The following is an 18,938-nucleotide window of genomic DNA, read 5'->3' on the forward strand; positions in this document are numbered from 1 at the left end:
AATACACACACAATTTCAAGTGATTTAAATTGTACGATACAATTCTAATCAAAGGCCTATCTCAGGGAGAGTCAACTAGACCCTGGCTGTGTATTTCATGGATAGTCAATTGAGGCTGACGATCTATGGCTGAGCCACAAGAGAAGCTGCTCTGTGTCCTGGGCAGCTCCATGCCTTTGATTGGACTTAACCATCTAGGGGTCCTTTACCTTTTACCTTTTACCTTTTACCCCACAACTGACACATTTTGAGCTGGATATTGTGGATCACAGAAGCCAATACCAGCTTCTGTTTGGATCCCGGAATATCCCATGAAGACTAGCACCTTGCATGAGTCAGGCCAGGCACTCCTATCTTCCACTGCCTCCCGCAGTTTGGTCAGAGGGAGTGTTTTGGCGAGCATCAAAGTAATAAATAATAATAATAAATTTTTATTTATATCCCACCCTCCCCAGCCGAAGCTGGGCTCAGGGCGGCTAACATCAATAAAATAATACAACATTCTAAAACCATTTCATTATAAAATTAATTCAAATCAAATTAATGGCAACCATTCGGCTAGAGTTCCATGAGGATTGCCAAGGGAGGGGGTCAGGCTGTGCCCAGCTCTGTCTAGCAGACCCTGCAGAAAGATGTCCTGCAAGTCCCGCAGGGCCCTAGTCTCTTGTGACAGAGTGTTCCACCAGATCGGAGCTACAGCTGAAAAAACCCTGGCTCTGATTGAGGCCAGCCTAACCTCTCTGTGGTCTGGGACCTCCAAGATGTTTTTGTTTGAAGACCGTAAGTTCCTCTGTGGGACATACCAGGAGAGGCGGTCCCGTAGGTACGAGGGTCCTAGGCCATATAGGGCTTTGAAGTTTAAAACCAGCACCTTAAACCTGATCCTATACTCCACCGGGAGCCAGTGCAGCTGGTATAGCACCGGGTGAATGTGATCTCGCAGAGAGGACCCTGTAAGGAGTCTCGCTGCGGCATTCTGCACCCGCTTGAGTTTCTGGGTCAGTCTCAAGGGCAGCCCCACGTAGAGCGAGTTACAATAATCCAGTCTGGAGGTGACCGTCACATGGATCACAGTGGCTAGGTCAGGGCGAGAGAGGGAAGGAGCCAGCTGCTTAGCTTGGCGGAGATGAAAAAATGCCGCCTTTGTTATAGCTGCAATCTGCGCCTCCATGGAAAGGGAGGTGTCGAAGATTACACCCAAACTCTTAACGGACAACACTGGCACTAATTGCGCCCCCGCAAGAGATGGGAGTTGCCCCCCCAATCCCATATCGTCCCCTCCCAGCCAAAGGACCTCTGTCTTCGAAGGATTTAACTTCAACCGGCTCCCACATAACCATCCAGCCACAGCTTCCAAACATTTGATCAGTGTATCTGGGGCCAAGTCAGGATGGCCATCCATCAACAGATAGAGTTGGGTGTCATCAGCATACTGATGGCAGCCCAACCCAAAACTCCGGACAAACTGGGCGAGGGGGCGCATAAAGATGTTGAAAAGCATTGGGGAGAGTATCACACCCTGAGGCACTCCACACACCAAGGAGTGGTGCGATGACAATTCCCCACCAAGCACCACCCTCTGTCCCCGACCAGAGAGAAACAAGCGCAGCCATTGAAGGACTGTGCCCTGGATCCCCACATCGGCAAGGTGGTGGTCCAGGAGTTCGTGATCGACTATGTCGAAGGCTGCTGACAGGTCTAGAAGAATCAGCAACTCCGACCTGCCTCGATCCAGCTGCCTGCGGAGATCATCTGTTAGGGCGACCAGAGTCGTCTCGGTCCCATGACCAGCGCAGAAGCTGGATTGGAATGGATCCAGAGCCGATGTTTCATCCAGAAACCCACCAAGCTGTTCAGCAACCGCTCTCTCAATCACCTTACCCAGGAACGGAAGATTCAAAACCGGGTGGTAATTGGATAGATCTAAAGGATCTAATGATGTTTTCTTTAAGAGCGGGCGCACCACTGCCTCCTTCAGTTCCCCTGGGAATGTCCCGGTGCCAAGGGACAAATTGATTATATCCCCCAGAGGGGCCCGCACCTCATCTGGACACGCTCTAATCAGCCAGGACGGGCACGGGTCAAGAGGACAGGTGGTGGGCTTTCCAGCTCGGAGGAGTCTGTCCACATCGGCTGGGGATATCCGGTCAAAGTGGTCCAATACTGGACCCAAGGACAGTTGAGGGGCCTCCAGTTCCGTTATTGTATCCAAATTGGCAGGAAGGTCATGGCGGAGCAACAGGACCTTCTCTGCAAAAAAGCTCGCAAATGCCTCACAGCTGTGTGTCAATTGTTATTTAAATTTGGCTGTCCCTCGAGGGACGTTAAAGACCTAATTATACTAAATAATTGCGCCAGGTGAGAGCAAGCGGATGCAATGGAGGCCGAGAAGTAAGACTTCTTAGAGGCCTTCACTGCCATCTCGTAGGTTTTCATAAAAACCCTATAAGATGTTCTTGTGGCTCCGTCGCGGGCACCCCGCCATACTCGCTCTAGCCGTCTGAGGTCCAGCTTCATTTTCCGAATCTCCTCGGTAAACCAGGGAGCCCGGTTTCTGCAGGGTCGCAGAGGGCGCTTAGGTGTGATCTCATCGATGGCTGCCAGGAGCTGGATATTCCAGCCCTCAACAAGCTCAGTCAATGAGTCGCCAGGGGGAGCAAGGTCCCGCAAGGCTTGGTGGAATCTATCAGGGTCCATCAGCCTCTGCGGGCGAGCCCAAATCGGCTTGCCACCTAAGCAGGGTGGGAGTGGAAAGTCAATCCTGGCATTCAGAGCGTAGTGATCAGACCATGGCACCTTCATCAAAGGAGACATGATCACATCTATACCTACACCAAAGATCAAATCCAGCGTGTGGCCTGCTTGATGTGTGGGGCCTGAAACAAACTGGGAGAGCCCTAGTGTTGATGAGCGCTGCAACCCCATAGCCGCCTTTGACTGGACTTAACCATCCAGGGGTCCTTTACCTTTTACCTTTTACCCCACAACTGACACATTTTGAGCTGGATATTGTGGATCACAGAAGCCAATCCCAGCTTCTGTTTGGATCCCGCAATATCCCATGAAGACTAGCACCTTGGCACGAGTCAGCAAGGCTGTGTCTGACCCTGCGGATGAGCACCAGACCACCTTCTGGGATTGCTTTGGCGATCATCAAAGGGTCGTGCCAAAGCGCCTCTGGGAGGCGGAGGAGACCACAGCAGTGGAGGAGGAGGTTGCAGCCACAGAGGAGGAGCACAGCAAAGGTGTGAAGGAGGAGGGAGGGAAGGGAGGGGTGGGCGGTGGTGGGCGTGAGCAATGGGGTGGTGAGATGGTGTGGTGTATCCCAATTTGCCCTCTCAAAATGTTGGAGTCCTGCTGGTTTCACATGATTCAAAATCACATTATATGGGATTGTTATTATTATTATTATTATGACCAGAATGTAATTAAAACTAATAAGATTTTGGAATGCAGAAATAAAGAAAATCATCAAACAATCTAGCACGCGGGGCCCCAGTTTATCTAAATTATACAATTTTGCATTTGAACGATTAGTATTAATAATTGTATTATAAATTGGTATTGTTATAATGAGGCTATTATTGGACTGTAATTGAAAACTAATAAAATTTATTATTAAAAACATTCATCCTGTTCTGCTTCTTGAAGGCTTTGCCAACATCAGAAACTGCAGAAACTGGCTGCTGGATTGAACCCAAAAGGAGGTAGTAATAATAATAATACTAATACTACTACTAATAATAATTTATTATTTATACCCCGCCCATCTGTCTGGGTATACAAGATAGAATGAGCCTCATAGAAAGTGGAGAGAGAGAAGTTTTTCTCCCTCTCTCATAACACCAGAACTCCACGGAAACATCCATGGAAGCTGAACATTGGAAAATTCAGGAGGAAACAAAGTTCGTCTTCATCCAGCGCATGGTTAAACTATGGCGCTCTTTCGCCCAGGAGGCAGTGATGATCCCCCCTTGGATGGCTTCAAAAGAGGGCGAGAAAGATTCATTGGGGAGAGGGCTATTGAGAGCTTCTAGCCATGAGGTCTGTGCTTTGCCTCCTTCTGAGTTTCTGGAAACTGCAGACGGGCAGAGAGCTCTTGTGAGTTTTCCTCAGGCATCTGGGTGGCCCCTGTGAGAACAGGGTGCTGGACTCCATATGCCCTTGGCCTGATCCAGCCAGGATCTTCTGTTGTTCTTGTCCTGTTCCAGAATAAACATTTGGCTTGCTGCAAGCAGGGCTGGATTTAGGTTTGATGAGGCCCTAAACTACTGAAGGTGATGGGGCATTAGACATATATGCCATAAGCAGGGCCATATTTGGGTTTGATGAGGCCCTAAGCTACTGGAGGTAATGGGGCCCGTTATATGTCCAGCTGTCCTTTGTCAACAACAAATTGTTGCTGTTTTTTGTGTTGAATATAGGCTGCATGGTAATTTATGGACCTAATAGGTATCTAAAGCCATTTGCTCATAACAAAATATGTATTTTATCAAAGTACATCTGCAGACGGGCAGAGAGCTCTTGTGAGTTTCCCACAGGCATCTGGGTGGCTGCTGTGAAAACAGGGTCCTGGACTCCATATGCCCTTGACCTGATCCAGCCAGGATCTTCTGATGTTCTTATATTCTTATGAAGCTCAGCTTAATAAACAGTCCTCATCCTGAACCAGAGGGGAATTCAGGACAAAGAAGAATGAAAGGAGAGGCAAGGAAGGAAATCCCACCCCTTTTAGTTCTGGCTTCCCGGTTGGCTTCAATTTGGCGCCAGCTAAAAGCAGTTGGTTAGAAAGGTTATGTAATTATCATCTGCTTTATTGTTTTAACTTTTATATGTTTTAAATGAGGGCTGTCCGTCCTGTCCCGTCCCCCCCCCCCCCCGTTTTGATTGTTTTATCTTTTTGTAAACCGCTCTCAGGGTTTTTCTTTTTTATAATCAAGCAGTGTTTCAGCCCCTCCGTGATTTGCTTCCACACTTTTGGGACATTGGAGGACCTGGTCCCGACCCCCTAAAAATATTTAGGAGGCCCAAAAGGATTTGGCTCCCAGGAGCAGCCCTCATGCCAAGCCAGAGGGGAAGGTGAGACAAAGAAAAAAGAAGGAAAGGGGATGAGCAAAATTCCACCCCTGTTTGTTCTGGCTTGCCCTGTTGGCTTCAAACAAACTAACAGCAGTTCCAGAATAAACATTTGGCTTGCTGCAAGCAGGGCCGGATTGAGGTTTGATGAGCCCCTAAGCTACTGAAGGTAATGGGGCATTAGACATATATGCCATAAGGCATAAGGCATATATGCCATAAGCAGGGCCGGATTTGGGTTTGATGAGCCCCTAAGCTACTGAAGGTAATGGGGCATTAGACATATATGCCATAAGGCATAAGGCATATATGCCATAAGCAGGGCCGGATTTGGGTTTGATGAGGCCCTAAGCTACTAAAGGTAATGGGGCCCTTTATATGTCCAGCGATCCTTTGTCAGCAACAAATTGTTGCTGTTTTTTGTGTTGAATATATGCTATATGGCAATTTATAGATAATAGGTATCCAAAGCCATTTGCACATAACAAAATATGTATTTTACCAAAGTATACCCAGTTTTTCCCCCTTTAAATTTTCGGGGCCCCCCAAGAGAGTGGAGCCCTAAGCTGTAGCCCTAACCCCGCAGTGAGTGCTGCCCAGCATTTTGTCACTCCCCTCAGTGGTGACACCCGGGGCGTCCTGCACCCACCACCGGCTGGAAATTAGGCTGTACAAAACTGCTAAGAGTTTTGAAGAGACCAAGGACTCAGCTACATTAGTCAAAACAATGTTTTGAATGCGTTATAATCATGCAACGCCAGCGAGCAGAAAGGATTTCTATGCGATTTTTACATAGCGGTTTTGTTTTTGTTTTTTTGGAGACAAGGCAATTAAGAATAAACGTTAGAGATGTTTATAAAATTACAGTCTTTGTGCAAAGTTTGAACAATTAGCATTAATAATTGTATTATAAATTGGTACTGTTATAATGAGGCTATTATTGGAATGTAATTGAAGTGAGAGCTGGACCATAAAGAAGACTGATCGCTGAAGAATTGATGCTTTTGAATTATGGTGCTGGAGGAGACTCTTGAGAGTCCCATGGACTGCAAGAAGATCAAACGCATCCATTCTTAAGGAAGTCAGCCCTGAGTGCTCACTGGAAGGACAGATCCTGAAGCTGAGGCTCCAATACTTTGGCCACCTCATGAGAAGAGAAGACTCCCTGGAAAAGACCCTGATGCTGGGAAAGCACAAGGAGAAGGGGACGACAGAGGACGAGATGGTTGGACAGTGTTCTCAAAGCTACAAACATGAGTCTGACCAAACTGTGGGAGGCAGTGGAAGATAGGAGTGCTCTGGTCCATGGGGTCACGAAGAGTCGGACACGACTAAACGACTAAACAACAACAACAACAACAAAACTGAAAACTAATAAAAATTTATAATTAAAAATAATAATCACATTATAGATTCAAAAATACATGATGCGTTCATAAGGCTGCCGAGAAACCAGTCCTACTTATTGTAATCAGTTATAAGACTGGTTTCTCAGTATTACTAGATGGTATCATTATCACAAAATGATGAGAATCAGGAGAGGAGTTAATGTCAGGAGGGGTGTGTAATATTTTCCCTTCATTATCTCTCCCAGCAACATGGGGTTGGGGGAGGCTTAGTTGAGTATTTATTCTCTCCTGTGTCTACATATGAAGCATTACCAAACAGAGTAAAAGCTGCTTTATGTTCACATGATGTTAGCATTGATAAGACTACCCACCTCAAAATTAAACAGATGTCTGGGAACAAAGAGATCAAAACTAACATTGATGTACTCCAGGTGGTGCGCATAATCTCGTCAGCCCAGCTGAAAGAGAAGGATGAAAATAGAAGCATGATTTCAGAACCAGTTCATGCAATGATGCGTGATTTTCTTCCTGGGCTTGGATTGCAGGTGTTGAGAAACCTATGTTAGGGTTCCCATCTTCTGAGCTGCAAAAACCCAGATGCATTCGGGGCACTCCCCCTCCCCTCCCCATCCCACATCTCTGTCCCCCGCACCCTCCCTGCCCCACCTAACCTACCTTTCTCCAGTCATCCTCCTTCACTGCCCTCTGGGAGTGTCGGGAGAAGGGTACGGCAAGGTCTCCACCGGCTTGATAGAAGTGGCACATGCCGGGCAATTTGGTGGCTTGGAGGCTTGGTGCTGATGGCAAAATGGCAGCACTGGCAGTGGTGGAGTTGCAGACCCCGTTGTGGCACTTCCAGGCGGTGCGTGAAGAGGGTGGAGAGTGGCAGGCCCTGAAAAGCGCTTGCCCTCTTCCACTCTTCAGTGGCATGTGCCTGCCCCTGAAAAGAACCCATATATATATGTGTGTGTGTGTGTGTGTGTGTGTGTGTGTGTGTGGTATATCCCTAAACCTGGACATTTCGTGTAGAATGCAAAAATCCCATTAGCTAAAGTGGTACCTCAGGTTAAGAACAGCTTCAGGTTAAGAACGGACCTCCAGAACAAATTAAGTTCTTAACCCGAGGTACCGCTGTAGGCATTTTCTTTCCACATGCCCCCCCCTCCAAATCATTTCTGAGGTGTCAAGAGAACACTAGAACATTGTGCATGGGGAGATATTTCCATCTGGGGAGGGGGAATTCCATCTGAAAATGTTTGTGCTGATGGAATGATCACCTTGACACATACCCAATTCTGCCCACTGTGTTTCACCTTTCCAGAGCAGTGCTGAGCCAGAATAACTACACAGGTACTACTCAAGCAAAAATGCTGCTGAGTAAGTATGCTCATGAGGTATGCGGGTGGCGCTGTGGTCTAAACCACTGAGCCTAGGGCTTGCCGATCGGAAGGTTGCGGTTCGAATCCCTGTGATGGGGTGAGCTCCCGTTGCTCGGTCCCGGCTCCTGCCCACCTAGCAGTTTGAAAGCACGTCAAAGTGCAAGTAGATACTGGTAAATAGGTACTGCTCCGGTGGGAAGGTAAACGGCATTTCCGTGCGCTGCTCTGGTTCGCCAGAAGTGGCTTAGTCATGCTGGCCATATGACCCGGAAAAACTGTCTGAGGAAAAACACCGGCTCCCTCGGCCATAAAAGCGAAATGAGTGCCGCAACCCCAGAGTCGTCCACAACTGGACTTAACTGTCAGGGGTCCTTTACCTTTTAAGTATGCTTATGAGCAGTGCTGAGTTTCTTAAAAAATGTTCAAGGGTACTGTCACTTTCCTACTCATATTGAAATACTGCCTCTCAATGAGGCCAAACTTAGATCCACAAAATGTTTAGGGGTATGTGTCCCCCCAGGAAAAAAAGCACTGCTTATGAGTGTCCTGGAAAGTTTCCCGCATGGAAAAACCCTAGCACTTTTGTACTGACTTAAACTGTATTTTCGGTTGAAAGCTTAATGTTTACTTGATAAATATTTGCTAAGATTAACGAGTTCGAAACAGCGTTTTCAGGCTCCTGGCTAAGTTGATCTTTAGGCTGTTTGTTCTATGTTGAGGCAAAAGTCAACGATCCAACTCAGCAGAATGAGCAGAAGCAGAAGTGATAAGATCGTAGTTAAAACAAAATAAAAAAAATCCTTCCAGTGGCACCTTAGTGTACATAAGCCTACCAGTTGCTTAGAAAGTTGACATAATTATAATCTGCTTTAATATTTTTACTTTTGTATGTTTTAAATTAGGGTTGTGTTTTTTCTCAATTTTATTCTTTTATCTTTTTGTAAATCGCTCTGAGGTTTTTCACAATCAATTGTTGTACGAATTATATGATTCCCAGGTTGGGGAAAGCAGAGACTCTTCTGTGCATGAGTAGGTTAGGTTTGTTACTTTCAAAAAATAATGAATTCTTATTGCTTTCTGCTACTTAACCATTTTTTATGGAGCAGATTTTGGGCACCTAAATGCTTGCCATCTTTTGTGAGACCTTGCATTGGCTGCCTCCAAAATATCAAGATCTTTCATTACTTTTTAAATCTAATTGTCTTTTGCAATGCTCTTTTCAACTTTCCACAGGCATTTTCCTGCCACTATAACACTTTTAATTTTCTTTTACTATAATACCTATCTTGCTTCAAGCAAGCTTGTCACTTGTTAGTCTCAAAACTCAGCAATCGCCAAGTTGCCAACTGGCACCAGGACTTCAGCAGCTGTTTCTCCTTCTGCACATTGAGGGTGATCACATTCCCCACTGGGAGGTTCTGCCCTTTGTTTGTGGGGTTGATTTTAAATCATACACTTTGTGGCCAAGAATGTCTTCAGCCTCTAACAGGGTTGCACTGTTCTCTGAAGCAGGGGAGAAGACCTTGGTCAACTGAAACAATCTCTAGATTCAGGCTGGGGAGGGTGAGATTAAAGGCTGGGGGGGGGGTTGGAGTCAGAAACTGTTGACTAGACTTATCCGGAGAGAACGAGGAGGCGGGTCAGGGGGAGGAAGAGGAGATGAATACCAGGAACCAGTCGTTTTGAAAACAGTTTCTATTTTGCTTCTTGTGGGCTTGGCAGGCAGCAAATACTTGTTTCTGCACTGCAGAACCTGGCGCTGGATTGATTCTGCCAGAAGGTAAACAGAATTCTATAATATATTGGAGGAGGGAGAAATATTGGGAGGGGGAGGAAAGGGAGAGGGTGAGATGAGGCAGGAGACTGGGGAAAGGAGAAGGAGAGGAGGAAGGGGGAGAAGGGGAGGGAGACTGGGGAAAGGAGAAGGAGAGGAGGAAGGGGGAGAAGGGGAGATGGGGAGGGAGACTGGGGAAAGGAGAAGGAGAGGAGGAAGGGGGAGAGGGTTTGGGGCTGAAGAAAAAACATTTCTAAAATAATATAAGCAGTGCTCTTTTTCTAAAAAATATATTTAGGGGTTCACTCTCATTTTGACTCAAGAAAAGCACCAATTTATAGTTGAAATCGGGGAAAATAAATACAGTAACAGGGCAGGACAGAGAAGACTTATTCCAAAAGGTGGCTTTTTGTTTTTATTGTTTTAAGGAAACCCAGAGGGGAAAGCGCAAATCCTCAGACCAAAATTTGTGGTTCTGCCAAAATAGAAAAAATTCTACAATGTATAGAGGGGGGGGATATGGGGAGGGGGAGGAAAGGGAGAGGGAGATTGGGGAAAGGAGGAGGGGAGGAGGAAGAGTTGACGGCTGAAGAAAAAACATTTCTACAATAATATAAGGACGGCTTTGTTTGATTGGGGAGACTCCTAGAATCCCTCTGGGGGTCGTGAGGGAGGAGAGGGGGAGAATGTTCCCTTGTGCAAGGAGAACCCCTTGTGCTAACTTAACATTCTCTTGGCACTGCTAGGAATACCACCCAAAGCTCTCACCCCCTCATTCAATATAATGGTGAACCTAAAAAAGGGTTCGGAGAAAAGTGGAAGAAATTTGCAGAAATATGAGCCTCTCTGGATTAAGCCTGCCAAATTTTAGGCAGATCTGTTCGGAGGTTTTTGTGCCGGACACCTTTATTAAAGTGGGTCAGACCTCACTATTAAGTTGTGGGTGGACATAGCAGACGACACAGAGATTTCTCCAAGTGGTTCTTTAAGCAGTAGTAAGCTGGAACTGAATTGAACTCAAACAGCTCAGCCGTCCTGCTTTGATAGGCTCAGCTCAGCTGTCCTGCTTTTATAGCCAGCCAGCTGTCAACACATTAATGGATCTACCCGTGATGTGTTGGAACCAACCCAAACCCAGGGTTTCCGGCCTAAACTAACTGAGTGGACCTGAGTGAAAACTATATACACAATACCCCCTGGTGGCCAGGGTGAGAACTTCAATACATAATACTCACCTGGAGCACTGTGTCCATTTCTGGCCACCACCATTTACAGAGGATGTTGATAAGCTGGAACGTGTCCAGAGGAGAGCGACATTTCCTAATAAGGCTTGGAAACCAAGTTTAATGAGGTAGAGGAGCTGGCTATGTTTCGTCTGGGAAAGAGGAGACTGAGGGGAGATACGGTAGCCATTTTCAAATATCTCAGGGCCTGCTCTCTTTCACTTTTTCTCAATGCTAGGCCAGTGGGGTGGTCCTATATTTGCATAGTAGTTTCCCAATTAGATATTTCTGTAAGAGGAGATGGGGGGGGGCGAGCTAGGCTGCATGTCTGAGACCCTGCTAATTCCTAGATGAAGCAAGGGCTAAAATCTTGGTAATGGCCCCTTAAGTATGGGTCGGGAGCGTGGCGGAGTCAAGTGAGGGAGGAGATGGAAGAAAGGCAGACTCTGACTCTGAATCTGACAGGCTGCAGGAGGAAGCAGACCCAGCCCCCCCCCTTTCCTACCAAGATATTGGTTTACTGAGGCATTTTGAGCAAGCACAGAGAGTTTCCAAGAAGGGGGCATAGATGCTAGGCAACCAGATAGGCAGAGGATTGACAGCTCTTCTATGGAAAGGATAGAATTTCCCGACCTTCAGTCCCGAAGAGCTGAAATGGTGAGATTGCAAAGGAAGTGTAAAAGGGGAAAACAGGTTTTCCTTTTGTGACTACAGTGATGACTCTGAGTAACCAACTGTGTCCATTTCTGGACACCGCAATTTAAGGAGGATGTTGACAGACTGTAACATGTGCAGAGGAGAGTGACATTTCCTCATAAGGCTTATGAGGAGGAGCTGGGTAGGAGGAGACTGGGGGGGAATATAATACAATAGCCATCTTCAACTATCTCAAGGGCTCCTTCCATTCACTTTTCTCAATGCTTTCATTTCATCAAGTAGATGCAGAAATATTACTGTAATCATTTAGACTAAAAAGAAAAAATATTTCATATATGAATTTTCCAGCTCTGTAAATTAGTATATGTAAGATCACCTTTAGGGCTTTTGGGGGGGACTATACTAGTATGGAAGCAAAATTGCACCTTTATAGACTTCAAGGAGAAATTATTTATTTTTCTCTGCTCTGTAATTTTGTCTCCACAGAGGAATCTTGGTACGTTGATGCTATGGCAAAAACTGATGTTGTGATGAATTTTTGTGTGGCAAAAGCACAGAATTGATGCTTCAGACTCTGAAGAAGCTTTCGTTTCATTGGGAATAAAAGGAGTTACAAAGACAAAACAGGGAAGTGGAAAACATATTAAGTGCAGCTTGGCTGGACAAAGTATCCGATTAAAGCACACGATTAAGTAGTATTTAGAAAGGGTGTTTTCTCACCACATCACCTAGCCATACTGTGCTTGAATCTGCAATCCAGTGATCTGCTTTGAACATATCTCAAGAAACTGCAAAACTCTGTGTAACTAGAGCTGAGTAGCATTTATTGTGAGGTCTGTGAATCCTCCTGGGAGAAAGAAAAGATGGGTTTCTATGAAACTAAAAAGACAGAGCGAAGGCTCCCCATGAATCCAGATGCAGCAGAGAATGGGGAATGTAATGGAATCATAAGTAATGGAAGCACCAAACAAGCAAGAGAAGACTTCTTTCTGAAACAGGGCCATTGTGTAGATGGTAAGTGAGTTCTGATGAGAAAGGCATGAGTTTGTCAGAAAAGTTATGGATTTGCTGCTGGGATGAGAGCTGCAGAATGCAGGCCAACTAATCAAATTAATGGAGACGCTAATTTATTCAGGCAATTAAAAGCCTTTGGAAAAGGATGGGTACATAGACACTTGTGTGAAAATTGAGGAAGGCTTCTCAGACTCTTCTTACTTCCTCTCTCAGATGGAACTATCCTTACTTACTCACGCAGGCATGCATAAGGAGAAGGGGGTGAGGCTGCCCTTGAGGAGAGAGATTCCTGGCTGCTTTTCCAGTTCCCCTTCCATGTACACCAGGAATGGAGAGATTGTGGCTCGCCAGATGTTGCTGGATTCCAACTCCCTCCCATCACTCTCTGCCTGCTTGGCCAGTGTAGACCAAAAACATCTGGAGGACCACATGGTCCCCACTCCTGCCGCACACAGACCTGGAGAGTCACTGATAAGCGAAGAGACCAGGAATCTGCAAGTGCAGGCGCATGGTCCACAGCATTGACTAGCACAGTGGCACTTTAATGCGTTGTTGTTGTTGTATGATGCCCATCTGATTGGGTTGAATGGTATACATTACAGTAGACCATACTGAAATTTATATTTGAGTGGGTGATTTATAATTTTTTAAATAAAAAAATAAATAAAATTCTCAGCGAATTGAGAAGCAACCAATACTGTGCAAATCCCCTGGCATAGAATCCCTGTAAGACTGCCTGCACAACTTTGCGTTATGCAACACTATTTCAGAACATATCTTTCAAAACATATTGGTTCCTCTTTTTTCCAGGAACCCAATCTGACCACCAAGTGTTGGCATGGTTACATGCTGGTGACATGGCATTAACTGAAAAAAAATTATCTGCTGAAAGCAGACACTCAGAGCTGCATATTGCTGACGAACCACTTTGCTGGCTAGTCCTGACATTTGGACCTGGTTTTCTTTAACTGTCAGTTATGCCATCCTCACCATATAATTAATATAGCAACCTTAGTACATCTGCTAATCCTGGTCCGTGAACTGTGAACTGCTATTTTGACTTATTTGGGTGAGGCAAGTTTGAAAATTCACTATCCTGTATTGAATGAATAAAACTTCATCTAGCACAGGGAAATCTTGTTTGGTTGAAGAATTCATTTTAATGCATTTTGTTTTGCACATTAATGGATCTACCCGTGATGTGCTGGAACCAACTACATGTTATACAGAAATGTGCAAGAGCTTAAACTGTATCCCCTTAATGGTTTGTTTTACGATAAAGATTAAAATGGCTTCAGGTTATTTGCTTGAGGTTTCTGCACTAGCCTGAGATGCGTGAACAAAATATCCCATTCTGTTTCTACATAGGATAGAGATCTCCTGTCACTTCCATGCTGCCAGCAACAAAAACTTCCAACTTCTGTTTTGATGGCAGTTCAGATGCTCTAAAAGGGATGGGTAACTGTGACCCTTGGGATGTTGTTGGACTACAGTTCCCATTACCTGTGACCACTGGCGATGATGACTGGGGCTGATGGGAGTTAGAGACCAGCAACATCTGGGGGCTGCAGGTTACTCACCCCTGCTCCAAAGCCCTGTGTACCCGGTTATAATATAGTAGTATATGGCACTGCAGCTCCCTTGACTGGCACTGTTTCCTGGCAAAAGTCTTGGCAGCCAGTGGATTTAACAAGGCTGCCACTATTAGGCAATTTACACTGACAAGCATAACTTCTGGAAGTCCACCTTAGCAGGACAGATGTCACCACAGCTGCATTGCCAGGAGGTAGGCTACTTACCTGTTCTGGATGGGATTACAAGCCCTCTAAAAGAGCAAGTGCTCAGTTTATACAAACAGTTACATTTCAAATTTCCCTACTTGCACATGCGTACATACATTGGCTAACCGTTAATGATTCATACAATGAGTTGTGCTGCCCTCTGTCTTCTGGCATTGCCCATGTGGCATTTGGCATGTATCCCATTCCATTCAGTTCTTGAAGTCCCTTCAACTTTTGCTCTTAAAAAGAAACTGGATTACTACAGTGCTCTATGTGGGGCTGCCCTCCAGCCTAGCTGTGAAGCTCCAGATTTTGCAGAATGCCTAGACCTCTGATGGAGGCAGATGGTTGACAGTACGTGGCATCTCTGCTAAAAGATGTTTGCAGCGGATGCACATACATTGCTAAGCCAGGTTTAAGGTCTACACCAGGCATAGGCAAACTTGGCCCTCCAGCTCTTTTGGGACCACAATCCCCATCATTCCTGACCACTGGTCCTGTTAGCTAGGGATGATGGGAGTTGTAGTCCCAAAACAGCTGGAGGGCCGAGTTTGCCTATGCCTGGTCTACATATACAAAGACCAGAAGAACTTTGGTCCAGGGTACCTTAAGGGCCACCTGAGCCCTTCTATCCCAGCTTCATCATTAAGATCATCCACAGGAGCACATCTGGTTGTCTCCATGTCTCAGAAGCCCAAGTGACCTCAGCTGGAAGTTGGGCATTTAGTGCCACCAGTTCAAGCTGTGAAAGGCTCTTCCAGCAGAGATACATCCGGCATCTTCACTTTTGACTTCTAAGCATCCTTTGAAGACCTTTTCTTATGCCAACAAGCCTATACAGCTGTTTAAAATGTTGTTGATTTCCCAGTTATTTTCATGATTTATATATTTTACTATTCTGGTGATTTTTGTTTTATTGTACAAATATTATTGTGCGTCTCCTTGATAGTTTAGGAGAGGGTGTCAAGTAAATACTTTTTAATAAAATAAATAACTGCTGACTCACCAGCCATGCACCAAGGCCTACCATTTGGGTGATTTTGTGGTGGGAGGCACCAAGCCTATGAGCTTCATGATGCCACAGGTGAACTTGGTTCATCTCATACCCTTCCAAAATCCCGCTGAACAAAATCAGGACATTTCTTTTTTGGTACCCAGCTGACCTGCACCAGAGCACCGGATGAAAAAATGGGACATTCCGGGATGCAATCAGAAGCCAGTATTTTTAATACATTTTAATGTATTACTTAATACATTTAATAATAATGTATTATTTATTTAATTATGTATTTAATATTATTTAATAATGTATTATTTAATACATTTAATGTATCTTTGTTGGAAGCCGCCCAGAGTGGGCAAGGTATAAATAAATTAATAATAATAATAATAATAATAATAATAATAATAATAATCTTTAATTCCAGGATGTCCTGCATAAATCAGGACTGTTGAGTGGTATGACATCTTGCTGTGATGCAACCTTGAACTCATACCTTCAATGTGGGTGGAATACCCAAGCCCGGGTAGACTTGGAGCCCCCCAGATACTTTGGAGTTTCTAGAAGGATTTGTCTGGCATCTTGCTGAAACCAAGGAAACATTAACACTTTATTTCCCTCTGCAGGTTTGAGCAATAATGGAAAAAAGAAACTCCCTATTATTGTAATAACTATGAGCTTGGTGCTTAATGTCATTCTTCTCACTTTCATCATCATCATCAGGAACAGCAGCAGCAGCAGAACTGCTTTATCAGGTAAGTGAAGAGCCATTTTGCTGTAACTTCTGCAGTTTTATCTATAGGCCACCTGCTCTCAGAAATCTCTCCTCAGCAGCTAGAATAGCTTTATTGGTATTCAATTGAGGTAGCCTGGAAGCAGTTGCGGATGGGGGCCCACATTCAGTCAAGGTAGACTTCGTGTACTGTAATAATAGACCAATATGCACACACAATATGCACACACAATGCACACACAATTTCAAGTGATTTAAATTGTACGATGCAATTCTAATCAAAGGCCTATCTCAGGGAGAGTCAACTAGACCCTGGCTGTGTATTTCATGGATAGTCAATTGAGGTCAACTATCTATGGCTGAGCCACAAGAGAAGCTGCTCTGTGTCCTGCAACCTCCTGAGTTTGTGGGCAGAGATGGGCACTGGGCTTTCTGCCCTCCCTCCTACCCTCATTTCCCCACCCTTATCCAGCCCCACCTGGAGATGATGGGGGTTGACCAGAGACCTCCTGCACACAGTTTTTGTGTGTGGTGTATTTGCAATTATGTTGTTATACTATATTTTTATGTGATTGTCCTTATGATGCTTGAGATGTGTTCCTATTTTCTTTGTTGCAAGCTGCTTTGAGCAGGATTCCTTTTGTGGAAAGGCAGCACACAGATATAATGTTGATGAGTGGAGTACATTGCCTGACCTTTATTTTGGGTAGGACTATTTATAAGCTATAGATAGTGATCTGTCTCACTTTCTGCTACCTTTCTAGGGATAAGTGTAGTATTGCCAACCACCCTACATTCTCCTTCCACTTCAACTGAGTGCTGTCCAGACGGCTGGATTGGCTACCAAAGGAAATGCTACTATTTTTCGGACAGTGACAGAAATTGGACTTATAGCCAGAATTACTGTGCCTCTTTCAATGCCTCTTTGGTCGTGATTGACTCCCAAGAGGAGATGGTGAGTGGAAAGATACAGAGCAGAGTCTGCAGCCCCAAATGGAGTTGATTCTCTATTGGATGAGGGTTGAAAATGTATTGACACTTCTTTTCTTTATTAAGACCTTCTTGACACGGTACAAAGGTCCTGATGACCACTGGATTGGTCTCCAAAGGATGAATTCCCAGGAGCCTTGGAAATGGATCGATGGCACCATTTTCAAGAAATGGTGAGATCTCTCCCCCCCCCCCCCGTTGTGTGTCAATAAATAAATGTCAAAAGTCCAGAAACTAGAAATTTGGCAGAACCACCCATTTAAATGTCCAGGCTATGCAGCATGTTTTGCTTTTGAAAAACTCTCTCTCTCTCTCTCTCTCTCTCTCTCTCTCTCTCTCCACACACACACACTTTTGAATTTATTCAGGAAAAGGACAAAGACATAGCTACAGTGGTGGGAGCCTGGGGGCAGGGGGCGGCTAGCCAGGATTTTGCCCTGGGTGAAGCCTTCATAGGGGTGCCAGCCTGAGTGTGTGTCGATATTTCCACTTCTCTTCTGAAGTCAGGGGTTTTTATACCATTTGCTGAGGCCCTGAGCCAAGATCACATAGTCTAAAATGTGAATGTATTAAATTAATATAAATGAAGCTGCCTTCTGCAGTTTTCTTCAGGTGAAAATTAGCTTCCAGGGTTCCCTGTACATACATTGGGGTGTCTCTTTTCAGGTACATACATTGGGGGGGGGGTCTCTTTTCAGTTGCATGGTCTTATACTTGTTCTTAGGGATACTATTTCTACATTCTGTTGCTTTTTAGGTTTGAAATCCGGGGAGGAGGAACAGGTGCTTACTTAAACCATCTGGGTGTTGCTAGCGGCAGCAGTGGAAACGAAGAACGCTGGATCTGCAGCAAACCAGTTGGTAAATGAGAAACAGCACAGGCTTCTAACTCGTGCAGATCACACTCCATGAGGTATGCATAATGTGCTGGCCCCCTGTAGCCTCCACAACCAAAGAGAGTGATTAGGCTATGCACCCTAGCTATTGAATCTGTGGGTGTTGATGGAGGAAAAACCTTACTTGATTTTGTTGGGTGGTCCAGATTTAGGATTTGCATTTTCCTGGGCAATGTTGGGAGAGAGACACAGGAAACATGTCCCTGTGATGTGATACAGCTCCTCTTCTCTTTTGTATCTGCAGGTATGGCAGTGCTGGTCTGGCCCTGCTTCTGTAATGGACTGGGTAAGAACCAATAAACTGAAGCTTAATGCAGATAAGATGGAGGCACCATTAGACGGCTGGCTGGATGGTTGCCTTCTCTTAATGGGCCCGCAGACGGTCTGGGAATCACCATGTTTTTACATCAGTAGAATGTGTCCTTTTATTTAAAATGCATCTCTGGGTTATTTGTGGGGCATAGGAATCCATTCATTTCCCGCCCCCACCCCCAAAATATAGTCCGGCCCCCCACAAGGTCTAAGGGACAGTGGACTGGACCCCTGCTGAAAAAGTTTGCTGACCCTGTAATATTTCCCGCTTGAACTACTGCAATGCGCTCTATGTGGGGCTACCTTTGAAGGTGACCCAGGAACTACAGTTAATCCAGAATGCGGCAGCTAGACTGGTGACTAGGAGTGGCCGCCGGGACCACATAACACCGGTTCTGAGAGATCTGCATTGGCTCCCAGTACGTTTCCAAGCACAATTCAAAGTGTTGGTGCTGCCCTTTAAAGCCCTAAACAGCCTCGGCCCAGTATACTTGAAGGAGCGTTTCTGCCCCCATCATTTAGGGGGTGGAGGTCCAGCTCCAAGGGCCTCGATGGCACCATTTTCAATAACTGGTGAGCATCCACAATGAAAATGTGTAATAAACAAGCCCTTTAAAACAGTGTAACAGTTAAAATAGTTCGACTCAAGGAATACTTGCCCAGATGTGTTTTGAGAAGCCACATATGCAGTGCTTTTAATATATATAGAAAATAAGGTGCCAGTATTCACCACAAAATTCTTATAGTAAGTGCCA

The 18,938-nt window shown here is 45.2% G+C and overlaps 1 protein-coding gene and 2 long non-coding RNA genes across 9 annotated transcripts in view; 2 read left to right on the plus strand and 1 right to left on the minus strand.

The window, feature by feature from the left end:
- The window catches only part of LOC310671070, a 38,979-nt gene extending 34,238 nt beyond the window's left edge, over window positions 1-4,741 (minus strand). Inside the window, exons 1-2 of one of the 2 annotated variants that reach the window (XR_014507740.1) lie at window positions 4,595-4,741; window positions 3,799-4,169 (exon numbers count right to left, since the gene is read on the minus strand). This is a non-coding gene — a long non-coding RNA (uncharacterized lncRNA). Of the gene's footprint in view, window positions 1-3,798; window positions 4,194-4,594 lie in introns of those variants that run through there. The other variant, XR_014507741.1, reaches the window with a different exon arrangement.
- LOC310670884 (C-type lectin domain family 2 member D-like) overlaps window positions 1-18,938 on the plus strand; it is a 291,130-nt gene that overhangs the window by 32,090 nt on the left and 240,102 nt on the right. The window contains exons 1-7 of one of the 6 annotated variants that reach the window (XM_083426714.1): window positions 9,439-9,584; window positions 11,945-12,472; window positions 15,880-16,008; window positions 16,751-16,941; window positions 17,043-17,149; window positions 17,733-17,888; window positions 18,116-18,661. In XM_083426714.1, coding sequence (XP_083282840.1) covers window positions 12,322-12,472; window positions 15,880-16,008; window positions 16,751-16,941; window positions 17,043-17,149; window positions 17,733-17,844 — 690 coding nt within the window. In that variant the 5' untranslated portion in view covers window positions 9,439-9,584; window positions 11,945-12,321 and the 3' untranslated portion in view covers window positions 17,845-17,888; window positions 18,116-18,661. Of the gene's footprint in view, window positions 1-9,415; window positions 9,585-11,944; window positions 12,473-13,840; window positions 14,646-14,684; window positions 15,494-15,680; window positions 16,009-16,750; window positions 16,942-17,042; window positions 17,150-17,732; window positions 17,943-18,115; window positions 18,662-18,938 lie in introns of those variants that run through there. The other 5 variants (XM_083426713.1, XM_083426715.1, XM_083426712.1 and 2 more) reach the window with 5 other exon arrangements.
- Window positions 1-18,938, plus strand: part of LOC310671164 — a 33,080-nt gene that overhangs the window by 11,828 nt on the left and 2,314 nt on the right. The window lies entirely within an intron of this gene.

This window comes from Podarcis tiliguerta (genome assembly GCF_965153285.1).
Source record: "Podarcis tiliguerta genome assembly, chromosome: 2".
In the NCBI taxonomy this organism is placed as follows: Eukaryota; Metazoa; Chordata; class Lepidosauria; order Squamata; family Lacertidae; genus Podarcis; species Podarcis tiliguerta.